At 44.8% G+C, this 25,511-nt stretch overlaps 1 protein-coding gene across 1 annotated transcript in view; it reads right to left on the bottom strand.

Annotated features, from left to right (window-relative positions):
• Positions 1-25,511, bottom strand: part of OBSCN (obscurin, cytoskeletal calmodulin and titin-interacting RhoGEF) — a 304,900-nt gene that overhangs the window by 135,942 nt on the left and 143,447 nt on the right. The window contains 17 exon segments of the mRNA XM_029911618.1: positions 1,809-2,081; positions 3,367-3,633; positions 5,219-5,485; positions 6,889-7,155; positions 8,821-9,087; positions 10,708-10,974; positions 12,605-12,868; positions 13,826-14,089; positions 14,524-14,790; positions 16,449-16,712; positions 17,078-17,341; positions 17,995-18,258; positions 18,625-18,888; positions 19,982-20,245; positions 21,110-21,373; positions 22,693-22,959; positions 23,729-23,992. Of these exon segments, the coding sequence (XP_029767478.1) occupies positions 1,809-2,081; positions 3,367-3,633; positions 5,219-5,485; positions 6,889-7,155; positions 8,821-9,087; positions 10,708-10,974; positions 12,605-12,868; positions 13,826-14,089; positions 14,524-14,790; positions 16,449-16,712; positions 17,078-17,341; positions 17,995-18,258; positions 18,625-18,888; positions 19,982-20,245; positions 21,110-21,373; positions 22,693-22,959; positions 23,729-23,992 (4,518 nt within the window).

Raw genomic sequence — 25,511 nt, 5'->3', positions numbered from 1 at the left:
ATGCAGAGTGCGGTGTGGCTGATTGGGCGGCTGGGCCTGATTGAGCCGCTCCCATTGGCCTCCAGCAGCAGAGCCCCTCCCCTGCTCCCCCCCTGCTGCCTCAACACTCTGCGGGGGAGGCGTGTTTTGCCTCCACGTGGAGGAGCCAGCATCTGACCGGCATGGGCATGGTAAGGGGAGTCCCGGGGGGCAGTCAGGGAGCAGGAGGAGGGTTGGATGGGTTGGGAGTTCGGGGGGGGGGGGCTGGCAGGGGGCAGGGGTATGGAGAGGGGTTGGGACAGTCAGGGACAGGGGGGGTTAGATGGGTCGGAGGTTCTGGGGGGGCTCTCAGGGGAGCGGGGGTGTGGAGAGGGGTCGAGGCAGGCAGGGAGCAGAGGGGGTTGGATGGGTCGGGTGTTCTGGGGGACCTGTCAGGGGGCGGGGAGTGGTTGGATGGGGCGTGGGAGTCCTGGGGGTCTGTTTGGGGGTGGGGGTGTGAATATGGGATGGGGGAGCGGCGGGTTATATTCTTCTGTGGTGCCCGAGCTCCAGGAATATTTGGAGCTGGGTCTCTCCCCCGGCCCTGCCTGGAGCGGGCCCCAGCCTCCACCTGCCACCCCCCCTCTGCGCATCCCTCCCCCGTGGGTCCCCCCCGTCCCTGCCCGAAAGAAAGCAGCGTGCGCCTCCCCCGTGCCTGCTTGTGCTGCCAGAGTAGCACATTCCTACGCAGAGCCCTGCTCCCGGCAGCAACTGCTGTCTACTGCCCCAGGGTCCTAGTGCCCCCCATCCACTAATGGCAAGGCAGGCTGCCCTTACCCTGCCCTTCCACCCTAGCCCTGAGCCTCTCCAATGCCCCAAACCCCTCATCCCCAGCCCCAGCCCTCATCCCCCCACACCCTAATCCTCTGCCCCAGCCCTGAGCCCCCTCCTGAATCATGAACCCCTCATCCTCAGACCCACAGCCCTCACCCCTGCACTCCCTCCTATCCCCAAACTCCCTCCCAACCCTCCTCCCCCTCCCTTTGCACCGCCCCTCCTGCCCCCAAACTCCATCCCAGAGCCTGCACCCCTCACCCCCTCCTGCACACCCACCCCCTGTCCCAGCCCGGAGCCTGCACCCAGCACCCAAACTCCATCCCAGAGACTGCACCCTGCACCCCTCCTGCACCCTAATCCCCAGCCCAGGACCTGCACCCCAGACCTCCTCCCCCCACCCAACCCCCCTGCCAGAGCCTTAGGCAGGTGGGGGGGGGTGGGTTCTGGGCACCACCAAAATTTCTACAAACCTGCCACCCATAAGGGTCGGGGCAGTCAGGGGACAGGTAGGGTTCTAGGGGGGCAGTTAGGGTGGGGGGTTCTCAGGAGGGGGCAGTCAGGGGACAAGAAGCAGGGAGGGGTTGGGGGTTCTGTGGGGGGCAGTCAGGGGGTGGGAAGTGGGAGGGAGTGGATGGGGGCAGGGCAGGGGCAGGGCTAGAGCGGGGCTCTCCCTCCCCCCTCCGTGTCCTCTTTTTTGATTGTGGAAATATGGTAACCCTATGTAATGAAGCATTAATCAGTATTTTGGCTGGCTCAATGTCATGGTTAATAAGTGCAGGAAGGGAATACGGTTTGAGTTTGCAAGTGCAAAGTTCTTTGCAGCTACGAAGGGGCATTCAGGGAGAGAATGGCACTAAGAAATGGAGAGGAGAAGGTTCCATCAAAATCCTGATCCTAATCATCCTTGGTCATCTCATTTGATAACAGTAGTTCCAGTACGGTATATGGATGACACCTTGAGAAGCTGCACTCCACCCACACCATATTCTCACCCAGGCCATGGATCTTGTTACCTTTTACTGTGAGCTCTGCTGTAGACACATAGGGCCCCACTCTGAAAGTGATGGTGCCAGTATCCTGCTGGGTGACTTTCCTCAGTCTAAGTGTGTGAATCTTGCCTTTTTCAACAGAGATCTCATTCATTTCATTGCTCTGCAGAGCGACGTCCTGTAGCTTCCACTCCACATCCCTTGCGTGATCATGAGAAACCTGGCACTGAAACATAGCATCTTCCTCTTCAAACACCACCACGTTCTTCAGGCCACTGACTATGGTCACATCAGGCTCTACAAATGTTGCAATGTCCATTAGTGAAAGAATAAATGGCCGCACATGGACCAAAAACACAAGAGCGGCTCATCACAATTCTAGAAAACTGATTCTATGTCGGTTCTTATAACATGTCCATCACATTGGTATCTGAGCACTTTCTAGGTGCATTAGGTGACATGACTAACATCTTTCACATGTGGTTCTCTCTCTCTTCCTCTCTCCAAGGATAAAATTGTGTGTGTGTCTTTTAAAATAGCGCACCATGTGCTATCATAGAATCATAGAACTGGAAGGGACCTCGAGAGGTCATCTAGTCCAGTCCCCTGCACTCAAGGCAGGACTAAGCATTATCTAGACCAGTGGTCCCCAACCTTTCAGTGTGGCGGGCGCCTGATGACTAGCCGCCAAAATGCTGCCGAGGAGCGTGGCTGCCAGACAAGCAGCTGCCGAAATGCCGCCAAGGAGCAGCGTCATCAAGAGGCGTCGCCGATGAAATGCCGCCAAGAAGCAGCGGTATTTTGGCGGCGACGCTTCTTGACGTTGCTGCTTCTCGGCGGCATTTTGGCGGCTGCTTGTCCGGCGGCCGCGCTCCTTGGTGGCGGGGCGCTCCCTTGTCAGTAGGCAGGCGCACATAGATGCCCCGGCGGGCGCCATGGCGCCCATGGGCACCGTATTGGGGACCACTGATCTAGACCATCCTGACAGGTGTTTGTCCAACCTGCTCTTAAAAATCCACAATGATGGAGATTCCACAACCTCCCTAGGCAATTTTTTCAAGTGCTTAACCATTAGGAAGTTTTTCCTAATGTCCAGCCTAAACCGTCCTTGCTGCAATTTAAGCCCATTGCTTCTTGTCCTATCCTCCGAGGTTAAGAAGAACAATTTTTCTCCCTCCTCCTTGTAACAACCTTTTATGCACTTGAAAACTGTTATCATGTCCTCTCAGTCTTCTCTTTCCAGACTATGTGTTTATATTATTGAAAGCAATGTCAAAGAAGCTTGACTTGAACTTGACATGGAAAGTAGTGAGGTGGGAGGTAGTTTTTAGATACTGTGGGAGTTCGTTCCATGGTCTTGGATGAACCCACAAGAAAACTCTGTCTCCCGTAGCGACACTTCAGTAACTTCACACTTGCCATACTCAATTGACATGAGACCTGAAGATCTGGTATTACCTTGTGACAACTCTTTCAGTCAGCCTTTAAAGATGAAAAACTGTATTATATGCAGTAACTATTCTGATTTGTGAAATCTCACCATCTTGTCCTGAAAAGTAACCCCGCAGTAAAAGGCTCTTACCTTTCACAGTCAGCATTGCAGAGGTCGTCTCATCCCCAGCAATGCAGGAATACTCGCCAGTGTCTTTAGGCTCCAGGTGTTGAATACATAACTCATGAATGGTATCATCTTGTCTGATTCCATACTTGGAACTTGACTGAAGCAACCTGCCATCTTTCTTCCACTCTACTATAGCGTTAGTTATTGTGACCTCACAGCGTAGCTTGACCATTCCTCCCTCTTCTACTGTCTCATTCTTTAGCTGTTGCTTGAACAGAGGTTTAATAGCTGTGGAGTCAAGAACAGCCAATAGAAAATCCATTAGCTATGTGTTTGTATGTAGAAAGATGAACCCAGATACAATCCAACACAAGGAGCCTGGCTGCCTGGGGCCTCATGCTGCAGAACAAATATGCATTTAAATAATGTCAGAGGTAAATAAACCACTTGTGTTCCCAGTACATAAAGAAAGGCAAGCTCAGTGCAATTGCCCTAAAGCTTTTATCCCACACAAAGTTCAGGGTTTCTTTATCAGAAGGAGCTCTATTATGAGCCTTCTTGTGATGTAGAAGATAGCATTAGGAGTCAGGATGCACTATTAGCATTCATTCTAAATACAGAGTATACTCTTCTTACTAACACCAGTGTAACTCCATTGACTTTAATGGAGTTACTCCTGATTTACACCAACTTGAGAAAGAGGAGAATCAGGCCTTAAACACACGTTCTCTGTTGCACCACTATCTTTCCAAAATCCTTAGACTCTCAACAATAATCCCTTGCAGAAGATGAAGCACTATTGCACTAGAACAGATTCCATCCAACTACTTGGACAACTGTCACTGAACTGTTGGGAGGCTAGTTAATTATGTGACTAGCCACCCACTTTATTTTTGTTTTGTTTAAATGCTCATAGTGTTCATGATTTTCACTGCAATTTATTAAAGATGAAAATCAGTAGGTAATCAAAGTGCTTCTATAACTTGTTAATGCATAATGATCAGGGCCGGCTCTGGATTTTTGGCCGCCCCAAGCAACAACAACAACAAAAAAGTGGGCGGGGGAGAGAGAGAAGGGGGGCGGCCAGGGCTACAGTGGGGCGCTGCCACGCGGCCCCTCCGCGCCGCGCCACCTGCCGCCTTCTGGGAGGGCTCCGCTCTGGTTGGCTGGGAGGGAAGGACGCGGGCTGCCCTGCCGGGCTTGTTGCAGGGCGCTCCCGTCCTCCGCGCCGCTGCCCCATACAGGGCGGCCGGAGCGGAACAAAACAAAACAAAAAACAAAACAAAAAACGGCCATGCCGCCCTAGGATTGGGCAGAATGCCGCCTCGTTCAATCTGCCGCCCCAAGCACCAGCTTGCTCGGCTGGTGCCTGGAGCCGGCCCTGATAATGATTCTATTGTTGCACCAGACTAGAAAATAACCCAAACTACCAGAACTGAAGAATTAACATTTGTTAAAATCATGGAGTCCTCATATAGTGTGAATTTTCTTGCAACTGTTAATACTTGAGGGACACAAAGAGGTCATTTATATGTAGGGTTACCAGATAGCAATTGTGAAAAAACGGGACAGGGGATGGAGGAGGTAATAGGGGCCCATATAAGAAAAAGTCCCCAAAATTGGGACTGTCCCTTTAAAAACGGGACATCTGGTCAGCCTACTTATATGCAGTGAATTATGCACCCTAACAGGCATTCTAAAAATGTCCCTCCATAATCCACTTTTGTGCATTCCGATTTGTGGTTTTGTATCTGCTTTTCTCTCGTTCAACTTATTTCTAATTTGATGTATTCACAAAAAAATTCAGAGTAATTTCTCTAACATGTCACTGATCCATGTTTTTAAACTGCGCCCCATTTGGGGTGATGCTAACCATTCACTCTGAGGTTGGCTGTGCTCTGTTGATCGCCAGTATCACAGGTGTAATCAGATGTGTCTTCTGGTTCTGTGTTATGGATCACAAGTTCAGCTACGAGACCCTCTAATTTCATTTCGTATTTGGCACATGGAAAGAGGTCCATGGTGCCTTTCCTCCATTGCACAGAAGCCGTGGGCTTTGTCAGCTCACACTGGAGTTTTACTGTAGCTCCTTCTTCCACTTCCTTGTCCTTGAGCTCCCTTTTGAAAAGAACTGGGAGGGCTAAAAGGAAAGAGAAAAAAAAACGGGGGCTTTTATTTAACCCCAAATCAAGTACGTGTTAACATAACCAGACACTGACATTGTGGGAAAGGTAGCACCTGCTTTTTAAAAATACCCCCAAAGTCACTCTCATAGAATGTATACTGCCAACTTGCAATGACAATGGCAACTGATTCAATTATATTCAAAAGAGGCTGTCTTCAATTCGGAAGTTTCCTTCAAGTACTCTTTGACTTTACGCCTTCCCTTGGTTGAGTTCTCTGAGCAAAATTAACTTTGAACCGATCCCAGAGATATGTCGGTATTCAAAAATGAATCTTCCTAGGGCCAGACCCTGGGAAAGTCCCATGTTGGCCTCATTCCAGTTGCTAGATGGAGAACTTTGTTTTTGTTTAATATTGGAGAGGACATCAGTGGTGCATCAAGACAAATGTCCAGTGACGTTATGTTGACTCATTGCAGAGCTTCCCTCTCAAACTCTTCCCAAATGTATGGGAAAGTTACTCATGTTACAAGCCAACACTCTCATGGTCTGTGACAAAGCTTCCTCTCTGCTTCGGTGGGTCCTGCGCTTCCGTTTAGCGGCAGGCTGGGGTATTTCTCTTTTCCCTCCGAATTTTCCCCATGCTCCTGGTTTTACTGTCCACACCCTGTCAGAGCAGGGTCCCTGCCGGCCTCCCAGACCGTGGGGAGGGAGTGGAGCCTCTCAGTCTCTGGTAGCCCCTCCGGTCGTGGTGGCAGCAGACCAGACACCCGGTTCAGTCTCTCCCCTGGAAGGGTCTCTTCCCTCAGACCTCCGGGGCCCAGAAGGGCCATCAGCCCCGTTAGGCAGAGATTCTCCTGCCCTTCGCCTCTGTACCTGCGTGGCTTCTCTCCTAATGCTTGTTAGTGTCTGCACTGCCCAGCTCTCCTGTAGCTTGCCCTTCTCCCTCAGCTCCTATCTGGCTGGAGGGGAGGCTTTTAACAGGTTCTGGCAGGCCCTTCATTGGCCCCAGATGTCCTAATTAACCTAGAGTAACCCCTGTTCAGCTACCAAGGGAAAAGGGACCTGCTTATCCTGGGGCTAATATATCTGCCTTCCAGCACTCTCCTGTACTGCTTGCGCCCGCCCACCTTCCCAGAACCCATTAGGAGCAGTCTCCTGTAGCTGTCTGGCTTGACCCCGTCCCAGCTCCTACAAACAAATACGATCTCTTAAAATAAAGCACCGTCTCCTCTTCCATATCACTGTCCCCTTCAGGACAATGGTGCGGGGCAACTTTATTTTAAAAAAAATATTAATAAGATGGAAGGAAGAAAATCATTATACCCCAAAATTATATAATTCAATCATGTTCCTTTTGTGTGCTGAAGCAAATGGATTGTTTCAGGAGTGAAGTCAGGGAGGGACTCTCGTCACCTACCTTTCACATATAAAGACGCCTTTGTTTCCTGTTCGCCAATATCACAGCTGTATTCCCCTGTATCTTCTACTTGGAGATTATGTACTAAGAGCTCTACGATGCATTTCCTCTGTTTCATTTCATACTTATTGCTAGGCTGCAGCCCCAGGCCTCCTCTCCTCCATTCCACTGGAACGTTTGGTTTTGACAGCTCACAATGTAACGTGGCTGTACCTCCTTCTTCAGCCTCCTGATTCTGAAGGGGCTGCTTAAATACAATGGGCAGGGCTGCAAAAATTGAGAGGTAAATATTTTAAGTGCATGTTAGTCCTCAAAAGAAGATATCTGCCAGGGTCCATCAAGAACAAGCTAAACCAGGGTTTCTCTAACACTGGTCTGTGGACCACCTCTTATCGGCCCATTGCATGAACCATTTTTGAACCAAGAAACGGTGGTGGGGTGGGGTGAAGATTGTGGCGTTAGGAGCAGAGTTTGTTCATGAGTAGATCTGTCTCACAAAGTAGTCCACAAAATGAACAAGTCTGAGAGCCACTGATCTATTCTAATCAGACTTTTCTATGGAAGCATCTCTACAAGAACAGAAGAGGCTGCATTTGAAGAACACGGCATCTGAAAGTGAATTTGTCCTCCTATGTGGTCTCTTTCCCTCCTATCAGCTTTTAAGATTTACAACAGCCTGTTGTGTTTTGCTTAGAGAATCTTCTCCTTTAGACTGTGAACGCCTTGGAACAGAGACTATCTTTTTGTTCTGTGTTTGTACAGCACAAAGCACAGTGGGGTCCTGGCCTGTGACCAGGGCTACAGTAATATAAATAAATAATACTAGTAATAGATAAATCCTCAGCCAATGCATAAAAGGCAACGTTAAGTTTCAAAATGTCACAGTGGTTAGTACAATGGGAAATGAATGGAATTGAAGAAAGAGTTTCAGCTTTCAGAAAGGACCTAGTTTAGTATGACACCAGGGGGTTAGGCAGGTAAGTCGAGCAACACTAATTGCATTCAAACTCTACCGTCAGCGTGTAGCACTGACCACTCAGAACATGTAATAAATATCTGTTTCCCACAACTCTACCTGCCTGCACTACCAGTTATTATTAATGAAGAAAAAAAAAAAAAAGAACAGCTCGAAAAAGAAAAGGGAATTCAGCAACAAATAACTCATCGTTGTGTTTTCTCTCATCGGCACTTAAGTTATACAGTAACTATAGTCAACATTTAATTGACAGCAAAGTTTCTTTCACCAGACACAGCTTTTCCCTTCTGGGCAAAATCTCTGTCGCCATAAAAAAACAGCTGCTCATGATGGAAAGTCAGCCAATTCTGCCACATAAACTGCCTTTCATTTGCACAAAGTAATTTGAAGCAAAAGTTAAAAAAAAAAAAACTTTCACTTTTCACAAACCCATAAACATAGCACTTTTACCCATTTCACTAGTAGTGGTCATTCCCTGCCCTACGGATTCAGAGGACGTCTGAAGTTGGACCAAATTAATTACTAGTGAAACTCCACGGACTTCAGCTTGGGTTACAAAAATCCACTTGGCGCATTCAGTGTGAGAAACATTTTAAATATGGGGTCACTCACACAAACAGCCGTTATAGAAGAGCTCACCAAATTCTCATTTACTATCAACTTCACTCCACTCAGACGGCTTGGGGGCATCAGTACCCAATCACCATATTGTTTAACTGCTTTGCTGCTGCTGCTGCTGCTTGAACATTTCAGGTATGCCAGGCAACCCCCACTCCCTCAAGACTGGCACATGTGCCAGATGGGGAACATTCCATTCAGATTTCAGTGGAATACACGAAGAGCACAACAGAACATACACTGGAATAGAGGACCAGCAGCAAAGCAACTAAGGCAAAATTAGAAGGCCTTTATTTCATAGCACATTTACGTGGCCAGTGTTGCAACGTTCTGCCTACCATGTATGGTCACTGCAGCTGTTGTCTGTTGATCCCCAGAGTCACAGGTATATTTTCCTGTATCTTCCAGTTTTAAGTCATGAATGATCAGCTCAGCAATGGGCCCTTGTCGCTTCAGCTCATATTTCAGTCCAGGGTAGAGAGTTGTAGTGCCTTTCCTCCACTCTACTGGAGCACTCGGTTTGGTAAGCTCACACCGCAGTGTGACTGTGCCACCTTCTTCTGCCTCCTCATCCCGAAGCTCATGTTTAAAAAGTGCTGGTAGGGCTATGAAATAAAAACATAACGTACATCATAAAGCAACTGGGCTTTCTCGGGGGAGAGATATTGTAGAAAGAGTTTGAACTCTGTAACCCTCTACACTGGACTATTTTAGTGTGTCAAAGCCTCGGGAATCTACGGTAGTAGATCCCAAACAGGTCATGTGCATATTTTCAGAACCAGAAGGTATCTATTTCAGGAAGCATTTTGCTCATTCTTAACATGAACCAGGACCTTACAGGTGGCAGGAGACTTTTATTGCTACAAAAGTAACCAATATGCTGTGTCCGCCCCCTGGTCTTGGAAAAGTTCTCGGGGCTGAAGAGTTGATCTGAACATCTGAGCATTTCAATATTTTTCCTAAAGGAGGGTTTTAAGGGATGAAATTAGAGTTACATGGCCCATCTTGGGGCCTGCATGGGATTCTGTGTTGCAATTCTCTTTTGCTGCATGACCACTCTGTTATGCCATTTGGGCTACGCTCTTCTGCTCCCCTTGCTGATTTAATTGTATTCCTGGCCCAAAACTGATGCAAGCTTGTCTGAAACTTGGCCCAGTTTTGCCAAAGAGTTTGTGAAGCTCACTGAACAATTCAGTTCACCTGGGCTGCTTTTTTTGGTTTGCACAATGCACTCGTACAATGAATTGCTCTAGATCTGTTTAATATCTCCTAAATTGCAAACGTGATCCATGACAAAAGAGTGGCCATAATAAAAATTACTATAGTACACTAAGGCCCAATTCAAAGTAAATGGAATAGAACCTGAGGGCTGGTCTACACTCAGCCGCTAGTTCGGCGGCTGGGGATCGAAGTTCTGGGTTCGACTTATCGCGTCTGGTCTGGACGCGATAAGTCGAACCAGGAAGTGCTCGCCGTCGACTGCGGTACTCCAGTTCGGCGAGAGGAGTACCGCGGAGTCGACGGGGAGCCTGCCTGCCGTGTGTGGACCGCGTCTGAACCGCGGTAAGTTCGAAGTAAGGTATGTCAACTTCAGCTACGTTATTCACGTAGCTGAAGTTGCGTACCTTACTTCGACTTGGGGGGTTAGTGTAGACCAGGCCTGAGTCACAAACATCCATCCCAGGGCTGAAGTACAGAATACAGCACACCAGAAAGGCACAAATATTGGTCAAAGGCTTTGCTCACGCTAGTCTTCTTACTGAATCTCAAGGTAGTTAGCGAAGGATGCAGGATTCAGCCAAAAATGTGCACAAAACCACACCTCTCATATACCAATAGTCAGAAGCATTATTCCTATAATAGCAGAAGGGGATGCAGGGAAATTGCAAGAGGCACTTATATAGGATGCCCAGATAATGTACAGAGATAAAAACATGTAACTTTCAGATTTAAAAAGGATGATGAGTCACATCCTTCTTTCATTTTAGGAAACTTTTAATCCCCTCTCTTAAGACATCTTCTCAGTATAAAATGCATGAGGACTCTAACACAGTATTATTGAGAGCTATTTTAAATAGAGTACTCCAGCCTTATATTTGTTGTGTGCTGGAGTATTATTGTATGGGTACGAGCCTTAATAGCAAGCTTTGGATCCCATGACATTATTTCAATAAGCAAAGCTGGTATTAAAAATACTTCAGAAATTAGTTTCTTTTCCTTTTTACCATGCACTGTTAAGGCAGCTGTGGTCTTCTGGTCTCCACACACACAGGTATAATCTCCAGCATCCTTCAGGTCTAAACCGTGGACTACCAGCTCCATAATGCAACCTTCCTGTCTCATTGTGTACTTGTCATTCGGTTTGAGCACTTTGTGCCCCTTCTTCCACTCCACTGGGGCAGCGACCTTGGTCAGCTCACAGTGCAGAGTGGCTGTTCCACCTTCTGTGGCTTCCTCACTGCACATTTCTTCTTTGAAAGATGGAGGCAGAGCTGAAGGATGCAATATATACAGTGCATTACAAACTGATGGCAATTAGCTGCTGTAATTGAAAAACAGGAGGTAGAGGGGAAAGCAGAAAAGAGTGAAGGAGGATAGCGCTTGAGAAGAACGGAGGAGAAACAGCAGAGAAGTGAAAAGTGATATTTTATCCCAATTGAAATGTATGTCTGAATTCTTGTATTGTTTAGTCTGGTTTTACACTTGTGAAACGTCACAGGCCTCAATAGAGTTACTCCTGACTTACATAACATAAGAACGGCCATACTGTCTTCCAACAGTGGCCAATGCAGGTGCTTAAGAGGGAATTAATAGAAAAGGAGACTATCGAATGGATCCATCCCGTCGTCCACTCCCAGCTTCTGGAAATTAGAGGCTAGGGACACTCAGAATATGGGGTTGCATCCCTGACCATCTTGGCAAATAGCCATTGATGGACCTATCTTTCACGTCGGGGAGGGGGGGACGACATTAAGACCATAATTTTTGGTATCCTCCACCTAGCTCCAAGATAATTAGCTCTGTAATGGCCCCCTTATGTCTCATTTTGTATTTCTCACTTGCTTTCAATTCCTTCTGCCCCCTTCTTCCACTCCACTAGAGCTGCCTTGGTCAGCTGACTGTGAGGTACGGTTCCTTGCTTTGGTTTTCTCATCATTCTTTAGTTCTTCTTTTAAAAATGCAGTCATGGCTGATGGGCTCACCATGAGCATAGAAGTAATCCAAACTCCACAGAACTTTGAACCCTAACTTGTCCTCCTTCCCCAGGATATGATTTTTCTGCTTATGCATTCCTCATTTATCTTCTTCGGATATCTGTCTTGATACATCTCACCCACCCTCTAAAGATAACAATCTCCTCTAAACAATGTCTGATAACATTTTCATGACTATTGTTCCCGATTAACTACATAGGCTAGTATGTCAGCTTTCAAGTCATACCTGCACAGTCTCAAATTGGAAAAGAAAATAACATTAAAATGTAAAGGTTGGGTCAGACCAAAATCCCAAATTTGAATCCCAAATCCAAACTATGGGCCTAAGTCTAATCTCCTTGGACGTGATGTATTTCCCACTTAAACTAGTTCGAAACCGAGGTACTGACTTCAACCGTGATTTTTATATCAGTGTGAAAACAAAACAAGATCAAATCAAGAAATCATCATTATCACCTCAGAAAATCAGACTCCAAAGCAAAGCCATCTGAATGGACAATGGCTGCAGGAACAGAACCCTGGTGCAAAACTAGTTCTTATAGAGGAAGTTTTGACTAAATTATTCTTGTGATCTGAGTAGTATTTATTTCCCTATACAAATAGTAGACAGACAGTAAAAGAAAATGCCAGAAAAGAAAGACAACAGAATTGCCAGAGTTGTGTTTTAGGAAAGGAAAAGGCAGAAGTTGGATGTGTTAGATAGTACATGAGGATGCAGAATGAGATTTTTCTATACAGGTAGCCTCCAGTTTACTAAAGCTAAGGAATGTTATTCTAAAAAAATGGAGCTGCAGTGAATGAAGCAGACAGAACAGATAAAGGAAATGTGGACACAGAGCCAAGTTTTCCTACCAAGGACGCAGGTGATAAGAAAAATTAGACCTAGTTCATGACAAAATATTATTACCATGTACTGTTAAAGCAGCCGTGGTCTGATGTTCTCCACACACACAAGTATAATCTCCTGTATCCTTCTCATCTAGATCATGGACAACCAGCTCTGCAATGGCACCTTCCAGTCTCATTTTGTATTTCTCACTTGCTTTGAGTACCTTGTGCCCTTTCTTCCACTCCACTGGAACAGCCTTGGTCAGCTCACAGTGGAGAGTGGCGTTTCCACCTTCTTTAGCTTCCTCATTCTTTAGTTCTTCTTTAAAAAGTGCTGGCAAGGCTGAGGGACGCAACACGGACAAAGTGGGCATCAAAATTCCAGAGTTTGAACCCTAATTTCTCATGATATTTCCATTCAGACATTTCTCATTTATCTTGTTCTAACATCTGCTTCGATATGACTGACACCAATCCTTAAAAGAAAACAACTCCTGGTACTGTTGGACCATGTTTTTACTTACTGACAATACCTGGAGTCTGGAACCTCAAAGCCATGTTATTCATCATGGACAGTACCTCACCTCTCACAAGAACATTACAAATGAGATGTAGTGCCTATGTCAATGGAATTGACAATTTACGCTGCTAGATGTAATCTTATTCTACCTATATGGACATGATCTCTTGGAGACTGGCACACCGATAAGTTTTCAGACCACTTACAAGCTAAAATAATGAAAGCAACTAGACAGCAAAACATAAATCACACACTTCTGGTTTTAAATCGAGGTGCATGGGAACGCCTCTAAAACATGACCAGAGAATGTTGGCTTCTCACTTATCTCCTCAGAAACCATACCCCAAAATAAAAACATCCATAGGAGACAAACAATGTCTATAGGAACAAAACTCTGGTGCAAATTTCAGCCAAACGTGCCTCATGCATAACAAGTGTTAACTAGGGAAGGAGAACAGGAAAAGAACAAGGCCTAGAAAAGGAGTCAGAAGAAAAGAAAAATCCATGCTTCAGGGAAGGACAGGGAGCATTAGGATGTGGTCAGATAAAGCACAATGGGATAGGATAGGATCTTTTTGTATAAATAGCCTCCATGTCTTCAGAACCAGGGAACGTTACTCCACACAAAAGGAGTTGCAGTGAATGAGGTGGAGAGTAGTAAAACAGATTAAGGAAATGTGAACACGGAGCAAGGATTTATTTCCAATTTTGTTTCTAAGGAAGCAGCAGAATAAAACATAATAAGCACTGATAGTGTATTAGCTGACAGTTTATTTTTACCATTTACTGTTAAGGTAGCTGTGGTCTGCTGGTCTCCACACACACAGGTATAATCTCCAGTGTCCTTCACCTCCAGATTGCAGATAGCCAGCTCTGCAATGGCACCTTCTTGTCTCATTTTGTATTTCTCACTGGCTTTGAGCACTTTGTGCCCTTTCTTCCACTCCACTGGAGCAGCCTTGGTCAGCTCACAGTGCAGAGTCGCTGCTCCATTTTCTGTAGCTTCCAAGCTCTTCAGTTCTTCTTTGAACAGTGGAGGCTGGGCTGAAGAATACAAAAGGAATGGAGAGTGCATGAAAGTTCACACTGGCAGCTGGCTGGTGTGTTGGGGAGAAAATTGAATCCTACAGCGTGAAGACCTGGTCCAATGTCCATAGAATGCAATGGAAAGGCGCCCATTGGCTTCGGTGGGCATTGGACAAGGACCTTAAGAAGAATATAAAGTAAAATGGAAGGAGGAAAGGTAGCTGAGAACATTTGCATATACACAATTATTTTCCCCATTATAAACCATAGGAAGAGTAATACAAGCAAATTGCAAGGGCATGTAAAAAGACAAATTGAAAGCATGGGAAAAGAACACAACAAGCTAATAAAATCCAGCTAAGGAAGAGCTTGCAATGGAATAATACTGCTGTCATAAATAAGACAGTAAACCAAAACGCATACATGTAATGTCTCATATCTATTTATTTTACCATGCACTGTTAAGGCAGCTGTGGACTTCTGGTCACCACACACACAGGTGTAATCTCCAGCATCCTTCAGGTCTAAACCATGGACCACCAGCTCCACAATGCAACCTTCCTGTCTCATTGTGTACTTGTCATTCGGTTTGAGCACTTTGTGCCCCTTCTTCCACTCCACCGGGGCAGCGACCTTAGTCAGTTCACAGTGCAGAGTGGCTGTTCCACCTTCTGTGGCTTCCTCGTTGCACATTTCTTCTTTGAAAGATGGAGGCAGAGCTGAAGGACGCAATATATACAGTGTGTTACAGACTGATGGCAATTAACTGCTGTAGTTGAAAAACAGGGGCTGGAGGGGAAATCAGAAAAGAGTGACGGAGGATAGCGCTTGAGAAGAACGGAGGAGAAACAGCAGAGAAGTGAAAAGTGATATATCCCAATTGAAATGTATGTCTGAATTCTTGGATTGTTTAGTCTGGTTTTACACTTGTGAAACATCACTGACCTCAGTAGATTTACTCCTGACTTACATAACGTAAGAATGGCCATACTGGGTCAGCCCAGTATCCTGTCTCCTAGCAGTGGCCACTGCAGGTGCTGAAGAGGTAATGAACAGAAAACGCAATCATCAAGTGATCCATCCCCCTGTCGTCCGCTCCCAGCTTCTGGCAATCAGAGGTTAGGGACACTCAGAATATGGGGTTGCAGCCCTGACCATCTTGGCTAATAGCCATTGATGGACCTGTCTTTCACATCAGCAAGGGGAGCATGAAGACCATAATCTTTAGTATCCTCCACCTAGATCGGAGATAATTAGCTCTCTTAATGGCCTCCTTCTGTCTCATTTTGTATTTCCTTCTGCCCCCTTTTCCCACTCCACTACAGCTGCCTTGGTCAGCTGACTGTGAGGTATGGTTCCTTGCTTTGGTTTTCTCTTCATTCTTTAGTTCTTCTTTTAAAAATGCAGTCAGGGCCAATGGGCTCACCGTGAGCAGAGAAGTGATCAAAACTCCACAGGTCTTTTCACCCTAACTTGTCCTCCTTCCCCAGGATATGATTTCTCTGTTTACGCATTCCTCATTACCTTCTTCAGATATCTGCCTTGATACGTCTCACCAACTCTCTACAGATAACAATCTCCTCTGAACAATGTCTGATAACATGCTCATGACTATTGTTCCCAATTAACTACGTGGGCTAGTATCTCAGCATTACAAATGAGATGTCGTGCCTATGTTAATGGAATTGACAATTTACGCTGCTAGATGTAATCTTATTGTACCTATATGGACATGATCTCTTGGAGGCTGGCACACCGATAAGTTTTCAGACCACTTACAAGCTAAAATAATGAAAGCAACTAGACAGCAAAACATAAATCACACACTTCTGGTTTTAAATCGAGGTGCATGGGAACGCCTCTAAAACATGACCAGAGAATGTTGGCTTCTCACTTATCTCCTCAGAAATCATACCCCAAAATAAAAACATCCATAAGAGACACAAACAATGGCTACAGGAACAAAGTCCTAGTGCAAAACTAATTCTTATGACGCAAATTTCAGCCAAACTTGCCGCATGCATAATGAGTGTTAACTAGGGAAGGAGGACAGGAAAAGAACACTGCCCAGAAAACAAGGAGTCAGAAGGAAGGAAAAATCCATGCTTTAGGGAAGGACAGGGGGCATTAGGATGAGTCAGATAAAGCACGATGGGATAGGATAGGATCTTTTTGAATAAATAGCCTCCATTTCTTCAGAGCCAAGGAATATTATTCCAAACAATAGGAGTTGCAATGAATGAGGTGGGCAGAAGTACAACAGATAAAGCAAATGTGAACACAGAGCAAGGATTCATTTCCAAATTTGTTTCTAAGGAGGCAGCAGAATAAAACATCATAATTACTGATAGTGTATTAGCTGACAGTTTATTTTTACCATTTACTGTTAAGGTAGCTGTGGTCTGCTGGTCTCCACACACACAGGTATAATCGTCAGTATCCGTCACCTCTAGATTGTGGATCACCAGCTCTGCCATGGCACCTTCTAGTCTCATTTTGTATTTCTCACTTGCTTTGAGCACCTTGTGCCCTTTCTTCCACTCCACCTGAGCAGTTTTGGTCAGCTCACAGCGCAGAGTGGCAGCTTCACCTTCTGTCACTTCCTTGTTCCTCAATTCTTCTTTGAAACGTGCGGGTAGAGCTGAGGGCACAATAGATCTGATGTTAACACTTATGGAAGAATCCCAATTGGCTGGGATTCAGCTGATGAAATGGAGGTGGAGGAAAATGAGAAAAATACACAAAATGAAAGAGAAAAACTGAAAGGAATTTCCTTTACTTTCTCCTTTTTGAGGGGTGGATTGGCAATGCCCAGGAATTCTGACCCAAAGTTTTATCCCGTAGAAAGAAATGAATAGTAGGTAGGATGGAAGAAGCAACAGAGAAATGGCAAATTAATATCAAGCTCATTACATGATTCCAGGGGCTGACAGTTTGAGTTTCAGGAGTGATACTAGAAAATTAGTATTCATATTAGTATTGAATATTGATAGGGGTTTTTTTTACCATGTACTGTTAAAGCAGCTGTTGTCTTCTGATCCCCAGACACACAGATATAATCTCTAGCATCCTTCAGTTCTACATCATGGATAACCAACTCTGCAATGGTACCCTGCTGCCTCATTTTATATTTGTTACTTGTTTTGAGCACAACGTGCCCTATTTTCCACTCCACAGGAGCAGCTTTGCTTAGTTCACAGCGCAGAGTGACTGATCCACCTTCTGTAACTTCCTCATTCTTTAGTTCTTGCTTGAAAAGTACAGGCAGGGCTGGGGAATATGAAGTAAACAGACAATGCATTAAAACTGAAAAGTCTGTGGTAAGTGGCTAGGGTGACCAGACAGCAAATGTGAAAAATTGGGACCAGGGGTAGGGAGTAATAGGAGCCTATATAAGAAAAAGACCCAAAAATCAGGACTGTCCCTATAAAATCGGGACATCTGGTCACCCTATAAGTGGCTGGTACCATGTACTATGCTGAAGCCTTTCACCTCTCGTAACTTAGGATCAAATCTGGTTAGTTTTGGGATTTCACCCTGGCCATTCAGATTGTGGTCAATATCATTATGCCCTGGAAAATAAAGTTCATTTGACAATCACGGCACGGAGGAAGCTCAACATACAATGGATCAGCTTGGTTTGATGTGGACTATAAAAAGTGTGTGAGGAAGCATATATAATATGCGCCCTGCTCCACATCTACATTCAGTCCAGCCAGTCTCCACATTGGAGGATCACTAACATAGAATATTTTTTTTAATTGACCATCTAAGTCATATGGAAACAAGAAGTTCTCCTTTTTCAGCTACACACAAATTAATAAGAGCCCAAGAGAATTAGGTGAATCTTCTGTGGAACAATAATGAGTTTCACAGAAACAAATGGTAGAGTATTAAGCATTAATTTGGAATATATTATTTACCATTTACTATCAACGTAGCTGTGGTCTGCTGGTCGCCACACATGCATGTGTAATCTCCTGCATCCTGCAGACCTAGATCATGGATCTCCAGCTCAGCAGTGACACTATCCTGTCTCATGCTGTATTTTTCACTCGCCTTGAGTATCTTGTGCCCTTTCTTCCACTCCACTGAAGCAGGCTTGTTCAGCTCACAGTGCAGAGTGGCGGTTTTGCCTTCTGTGACTTCCAAGTTCTTCAGTTCTTCTTTGAAAAGTGCAGGCAGAGCTGAGGATCACAGAATGGACGGACAGTGCATTAAACATTGTAAGTGCCAGATGGCTGGTGTGATTAGGGGGAAATGGAAAAAAATTACATTGTAAAGAGGAAGCAAGAAAAACAGCATGAACAAAGGAAGCTAAGAACTCTTTGAGTTGAAATCAGCTTCCTTTCCTCACAATATATTTCAGGACTATTAAGGCACCCAGTGGAATTCCAAGGAATAAGACAAGCAATAAAGAGCAAAGTAACAAAAATTATAAATACATATAAACAAATTACTACTACTAAAAAAAAAAAGCTCCAGACATAGATGCAGGCACAATGACTAGCAGATGGGGTGGTAGGCAATTGAATTTTGATTTTTTGTTTTACCATGCACTATCAAGCCAGCAGTTGTCTTCTGGTCTCCACACACACAGGTATAATCTCCAGCATCCTTCGGTTCTACATCATGGATAACCAGTTTAACAACAGCGCCCTCCTGTCTCATTTTGTATTTGTCACTCGCTTTGAGCCAACTGTCCCCTTTCATCCACTCTACTTGAGTGGCTTTGGTCAGTGCACAGCGCAGAGTGGCCGTTCCACCTTCTCTAACTTCCTCGTTCTTCAGTTCTTCTTTGATGAGTGCAGGCAGAGCTGGAGGGCGTAAAAGACAGAGCATTAAAATGGAGCTCTGAGCACAACCACCAGAGAATAGGTGGAAGAGGGGCCATAGAAAACGTCACAGGCTGGAAGAAGGGGATAAAAGTAGAAAATGTCTTAGGGCGTGTGATGGGGTGGACTCCCCACATTGGCACTGCAAAAGCTGAATTGGGCCAAGTGGGTCTAATTAGCCAATTAGGCTGCAATCTGGGAGCAGTAGGCTTGGGAGGAAAGCCTTAATTAGGGGAAGCTCAACTGTGTGGGAATGGGTGCGACTTATAGAAAGACAGGAACTTGGATGCAGAGGGAGGTAGTCTGCAGGGAGGTGTGTTGGGGGGGAGACAAATACCTGCTGGTTACTCCCTGGGAGGAAGGAGTTGAGAGGCTGCCAAACCCAGAGGAGTGGGGAGGGCCATGAGGAAAGGAAGAGGCGCAGAGAAAGGCAGAAAGGTACAGGAAGAAATCACATCTTGGCTGCTGCTTAGAAGGTCCCTGAGCTGGAACCTGGAGTAGAGGGTGGGCCCGGGTTCCCTCTACCAGCCACCGAGGGAGTGGCACCTGGAGCAGCGAATGGGAGGACTGCCTGAGATTGCTGGTGAGCAGGGACTTTGCTACGCATCCCCAGAAGGGAAAACCACACAGTGACCTGGCCGGACAGCTGAGTCACAAAGCAGAAGCTGCAGTTCCTGGAGTCAGAGAGGGACCACAGAGGGAGAAACAGAATGCACCCACAGGAAGGCGCATGGGCTGCGCAGAGCTAATCCCCAGAATGGCCAGGATGGGGACCCGCCTACCGTGAGCAGAGCGCCCCGTCACATGGCCTGATCCCACACTTATTCTGTAATGAGTGGTAACTGGATCAGGCTGTTAACACAGATATTGTATTATGGAGTTGGGGGTACCGGGGAGAGAGGTTCAACAAAAAACAAATGAATGACGATGACTCCTATATGCAATAAATATAATAAAGGAAAAAATACAGAAATGACAAATTACACAAGGACAGATGCTTGAATCCACTGGATGAACCTGACAATTATGAAAGTTATTAGAAAATTATTAAATTTGATATGATACTTGTTATTACCATGTACTGCTAAGACAGCTGTGCTCTGCTGATCTCCACACACACAGGTATAATCACCAGCATCACTGTCATCTAGACTGTGGATCTCCAGCTCTGCAGTGGTATCCTTCTGCCTCATTTTGTATTTGTCACTTGGCTTGAGCACCTTGTGTCCCTTCTTCCACTCCACTGGCGCAGCCTTGGTCAGCTCACAGCGCAGAGTGGCTGCACCACCTTCTGTGGCTTCTTCATTTCTTAATTCTTCTTGGAAAAATACCGGCAGGGCTGAGGAACAAAGAGTGAGGAAACATTCTCACAACCTCCAGGGATGACTAATAAATTAAAATGAGGTTGATGGTCACAAGCTTCTGTCCATGTCTAAACATTCTTCCACTCATTATGGAATTGGCCACCTCATAAGTGGGTCAAGACTGGAAGAGCAAATGTGTTACTGGTCAGGATGATGACGGAAGGAGGAGAGTCAGGCAAGAACAGAGATTCAGGAGCTCTGAATTCAGCTCCTGGTTCTAGCCCAGAATTTCTTTGTGACCTTGGACAAGTGCCCCATGGGCAGGATGATAATACTTCCCTACCTGATAGGGAGATTGTGCAGATAAACCTGAATAATGTCTCAGATACTGCGGTGATGCGGGCCAAATAAGTAGACAAATATGCAGGATGTATTGTTAGAATTGTAAGAAAACTGCACAGAACCAGCTCCTTCTTGCAGTGTTACCATTCTGAGCCCTTCAAATTGTCAGCCAAATGTTAACAAATTACAACTTAAGACCTCTCGTCTCATTTAAGAAATATAAAAATTCCAGCCCCACCTTCTCTCCTGGCTCATTCTGAAACAAGCAACACAAAAACAATGCAAGTAAGTGAAATCCTTCTAGTAGAAGTATAATGTAAGCATGTGTAAACATGCGCAAATTAGATGGGAAATAGAAAAACACACAGGGTGTTAAGAGCAAGTACAAGAAGTAGGGCTCCAGTGAGTTAGATGGAGATCAGGAAAATGTATTATAGAAGAGTCATATTACAGTAAGATGAGAATGGGAGCTTAGTGGCTGTCAGTACTGAGTTTTCCAAAGGGGATGGTAGAAAAATCACACATTTAAAAAAAAAAAATCTGTTGTTTTTTTTTACCATGCACTATCAAAGCTGCCGTTGTCTTCTGGTCTCCACATACACAGGTATAATCGCCAGAGTCCCTGATGTCTAAATCATGGATGACTAGTTCTGCAATGGCACCTTCCTGCCTCATTGTATATTTGTCACTTGGTTTGAGCGCCTTGTGCTTCTTTTTCCACTCCACCGAAGCAACCTTGGTCAGCTGACAGCGCAGAGTGGCTCTCCCACCTTCCGTGGCTTCCTCATTTGTCATTTCTTCCTTGAAATGTGCAGGCAGAGCTGAGGAGTTCAGAATGGACAGAGTACATGAACAGTCACATTACGGCAACTACCTGGCACAGACCTTGAACACACAAACCCACAGGATTATCAAATTGTGATCCATGGACCACCAGTGGTCTGCAAAGCCTTCCCCGAAAGAGAATTAATCATACTGAGGACCACATAGTGGTGGGTTGGGGGGTTCGGAAAAGACCCTATCCTAAGGCAGATCTCTCTTTTATAAGATGCCCCACAGCTAGAGAGCCATCCTTGCCTTTCAGATCCCCTTCAGGGCAGGGACCTCTTTTTTACTGTATTTGTAGCGTGCCTACAACAAATCATTCTAAACCTGATTGAAGTTTCTAGGAGCTATTGTAATACAAATAATAAATAAAATAATAGGGTCACAAATGAAACGGCATTGGCTGACATCTCACTTCTCATTTAGATGTGTCCTTGCAATGTGCCTAGTTCAATATAACATGACTGTCAGAACCTCCCCAAGGAAATTCTTCTTTCGGATGGCTTGGGTAGGTAGCAACCATTATGAATTTATATCTAGATTTGATAGCCAGCACATGGCTGCAGCGGTGAGCTGGTGACTGTCGTTCAGGGCCCTGGCAAAAGAACGAAGGAGACGTGATGTGCTCCACTGCGTGTGTCTGGTGACCACAGTCGCATACAGGTGTTTGCCTCATTTTCCATTTGGAGAGAGTTTTAAAGAGCAAGATGACAACCTTCACGTGCTCCTGTTAAGTGTTGGTGGTTTTTGTGCTCTGTGCAAATTCACTAACATACCAATGTGGTCAACTAGCCGCTGGAGGTAACATTACTGACCTCCCAGTGAAAGTAGCCATGATTATATTTCCTGCCAAGGAAATGTAAGCAGTGTTCAGAATTCACAAGGAAATATTTCTCTGATCATGGTGTTGGCTTTTATCATGATGGTCCCCATTCTTGGAATGCAACATCATCACATTTATCGTGATATAATTAATGTTACTGTTTTAACACCTACTATTGAATATGAAAATCATAAGGATTTGTAGTTGAAATTGAGGTGTTTTTCCCAACTCTCTGTGGAAATGTCTGCAATGAGTGCATGACCAACATCTGGTCCAAACAATGCAAACAGTCTATTTCTATTTCCGCTAACATTTTGCTAAATTCATCAGCAATATTTAAGAAAATTACAGCACATGGATTTTAACTTTTTAGTTATACAGACTAAATTATCGCAGGCTGAAAGTAGGGCTGTAATCCAGTTGATGATACTATTATTTTTCACAGAACAGATAGTAGAAAATTATGCACTTAATTTGGGATATATTATTTACCATTCACTGTTAAGGCAGCTGTGGTTTTTTGGTCTCCATACATGCATGTATAATCTCCAGCATCTGTCAGATCTAAATCATGGATCACTAACTCAGCAATGGTGCCTTCCTGTCTCATTCTAAACTTGTCGCTTGGTTTGAGCACTTTGGGCCCCTTCTTCCATTCCACTGGGGCAGCGACCTTGGTCAACTCACAGTGCAGAATGGCTGCTTCACCTTCTCTGGCTTCCAAATTCTTCAATTCTTTTTTAAAACGTGGAGGAAGGACTGAGGAGCATAAGATGAACAGAGTGCATTAAAATTCAAGAAATAATTTCATCTGGGTGGCTCCAGTAGATTAGTGTATTAATCGTCAGTCTCTAGTCATTTGGGTTACAACATACAGTATCTAAGAACCAAATTAAAATGATTTCATGGGTCTCATTTGAGTCCCTGGTTGACATTTTTCCAGTGCACTAAGTTCAGCACGTTACGCCCAAACTGCAGTCTGTTCTCTGAGACAGTCAAGCTCAGTGTTGGAACAGCTGTGGTGTAGCAGGTTAGAACTGAGAGGCATCGTCTGACATATATAATAGAAGAAAGTTTGCCCTGAACTTTCAAGAAGGTACGCCTAGTCTCCGTGTGCTGTTATTAGGTTAGCATTTAAAAAGTATCCAATGTACTATTTAAAATTGCAAGCTATTATGGGTCACTTGGTTTCCCACTCATCTTCTCTCAAGTTACCTATTAAAATAAATGAAATCTCAGTAATATGATTAAAGAACTGAATTAAGGGGAAAACTCAAACTGTTGCATGTAATTTTGCCATGACTTAATTATTTACCCCCAAATTCTATTAACAAGACAAAAAGGAGCAAAAAACCCTCCGTGATGTTATACCAAACCCAAATAATGGCATTTACGTGAAGAAAATTCACAGTGGTTGTTATAAATACAGTAGCAATATAAAATGACAGATGATATCAAGATCAGTTTGTGATCCTGGTTGCAATCATAGATGACATTGTAGAAAATCCCATATTATTTTTTGTTTTACCATGCACTGTCAAGGATGCAGTGGTTTTCTGGTCTCCACACACACAAGTATAATCTCCAGCATCCTGTTCCTCCAGGTCATGGATTGTCAGCTCAGCAATGGCATCCTTCTGTCTCATTTTATATTTGTCACTAGCTTTGAGCACCTTTTGATCCTTCATCCACTCCACTGGAGCAGCTTTGGTCAACTCACAGTGGAGAGTAGCTGTCCCACTTTCTGTGGCTTCCTCATTTTTGAGTTCTTTTTTGAACAGAGCAGGCAGGGCTGGGGGATGTAATAGGGACAGAAAGTGCATCAAAATCCATAAACTCAGACTTTAATTCACACCGTTCTTTTAAATTACTAGATCTTGATTTATGCAGTGTTGTTGTAGCTGTGTCGGTCCCAGGATATTAGAGAGAAAAGGTGGGTGAGGCAATACCTTTTATTGGACCAACTTCTGTAGTTGAGAGAGGCATGCTTTCGATCTTACACAGAATCTCTCTCACCAACAAAAGTTGGCCCAATAAAAAATATTACCTCACCCACCTTGCCTCTTTAGATATTGATTTAGCAGCCTAACCGTAAGTGCGGCATTAAGACATAACTTCCAGAACATGATAATTGTCAGTTCAGTATCAAAAATATCTTTCATGAGAAGTATTCAAACAATCAGTAATAAGGTTTTTGATGGGCCTATAAACAACTACAGAGAAGATAGCTTGTGGGGAAAAGGAAGTGTGGGCTTGGCGTGAAAGAGAAGACTGCATTTGGGTTGGGAGAAAGAAGGAAGGAATAAAATGCAAGGAAAGAGGACAGGGAATAGACGTGCTTCAAAGGTTAAACTAGGATTTCAAAAGCATCTGAATGTTGAGACTTATCTAAACTGAAGAGGGCCTCTTAAGATTCACCCACTGATCGGCACTATAAGTAAATTAACACGGCTGATAGCGTAATTAAGACTGTTTTGTATCACTCACCATCAGGGGTGCTGGATCAATTTTTATAGTGGGGGTGCTGATGACAGAAATCATGGAAACCATGTATTTGGTGTTTGTTATTACTACTTCAAGCCAGGGGGTGCAGCAATACCCTAATTCCAGAACCACTGCTCACGACAGCAAAACTAGCAATCAAATTGCCATCGGCACCCATCCGATTGGATGTTGTAATTTCACCATTATCACATATCACTGTCACCGCCAAGAAATATTGGGAACCATTTAATCCCGAGAGTCTGATTTCTCCAAAAAGTCCATTACCAAATGGAAGCCAAAATTTTCAAATATGGTTTCCTCAAGTTAGCAGGGCCGGCTCCAGGGTTTTTGCCGCCCCAAGCGGAGCAAAAAAAAAAAAAAAAGCCGCGGGAGTGAGGGACCGTCCGCCGAATAGCTGGACGTGCCGCCCCTCTCCGGAGTGGCCACCCCAAGCACCTGCTTGGCAAGCTGGTGCCCGGAGCCGGCCCTGCAAGTTAGGCACTGAAATCCATTGACTTTGATGAGAGTCGCGAGTATTCAAATCCTCTGAAAATCAGGCCACTTTTATTTAGGAGCCTAAGTACATTCTTAGGGGCCTAGAAAATGTTGGCCTTACTAAGTACAGATAAAGTTTTTACCCTGTAAAGACACAAAATGGATCTAGAAAAGGAAGGCATCTGTACCCCCCTTTAGTTCACAATAAGGAAGACTATTTTAATACCAAGAGACATGGGTGAGGTGAAATGAAATACAGACCGGCACTATAGAAAGAAAAAAAGGAAAGGTGAAAACTAACTCTAAAACAGGTCAGGAAGGGAATTTCCAAA

Source organism: Terrapene carolina, unplaced genomic scaffold (genome assembly GCF_002925995.2).
Source record: "Terrapene carolina triunguis isolate 2854851 unplaced genomic scaffold, T_m_triunguis-2.0 Scaffold111, whole genome shotgun sequence".
NCBI classification, from domain to species: domain Eukaryota; kingdom Metazoa; phylum Chordata; order Testudines; family Emydidae; genus Terrapene; species Terrapene triunguis.
Note: the sequence above shows the minus strand (reverse complement) of the source record. Positions and strands in the feature narration are given on the sequence as shown.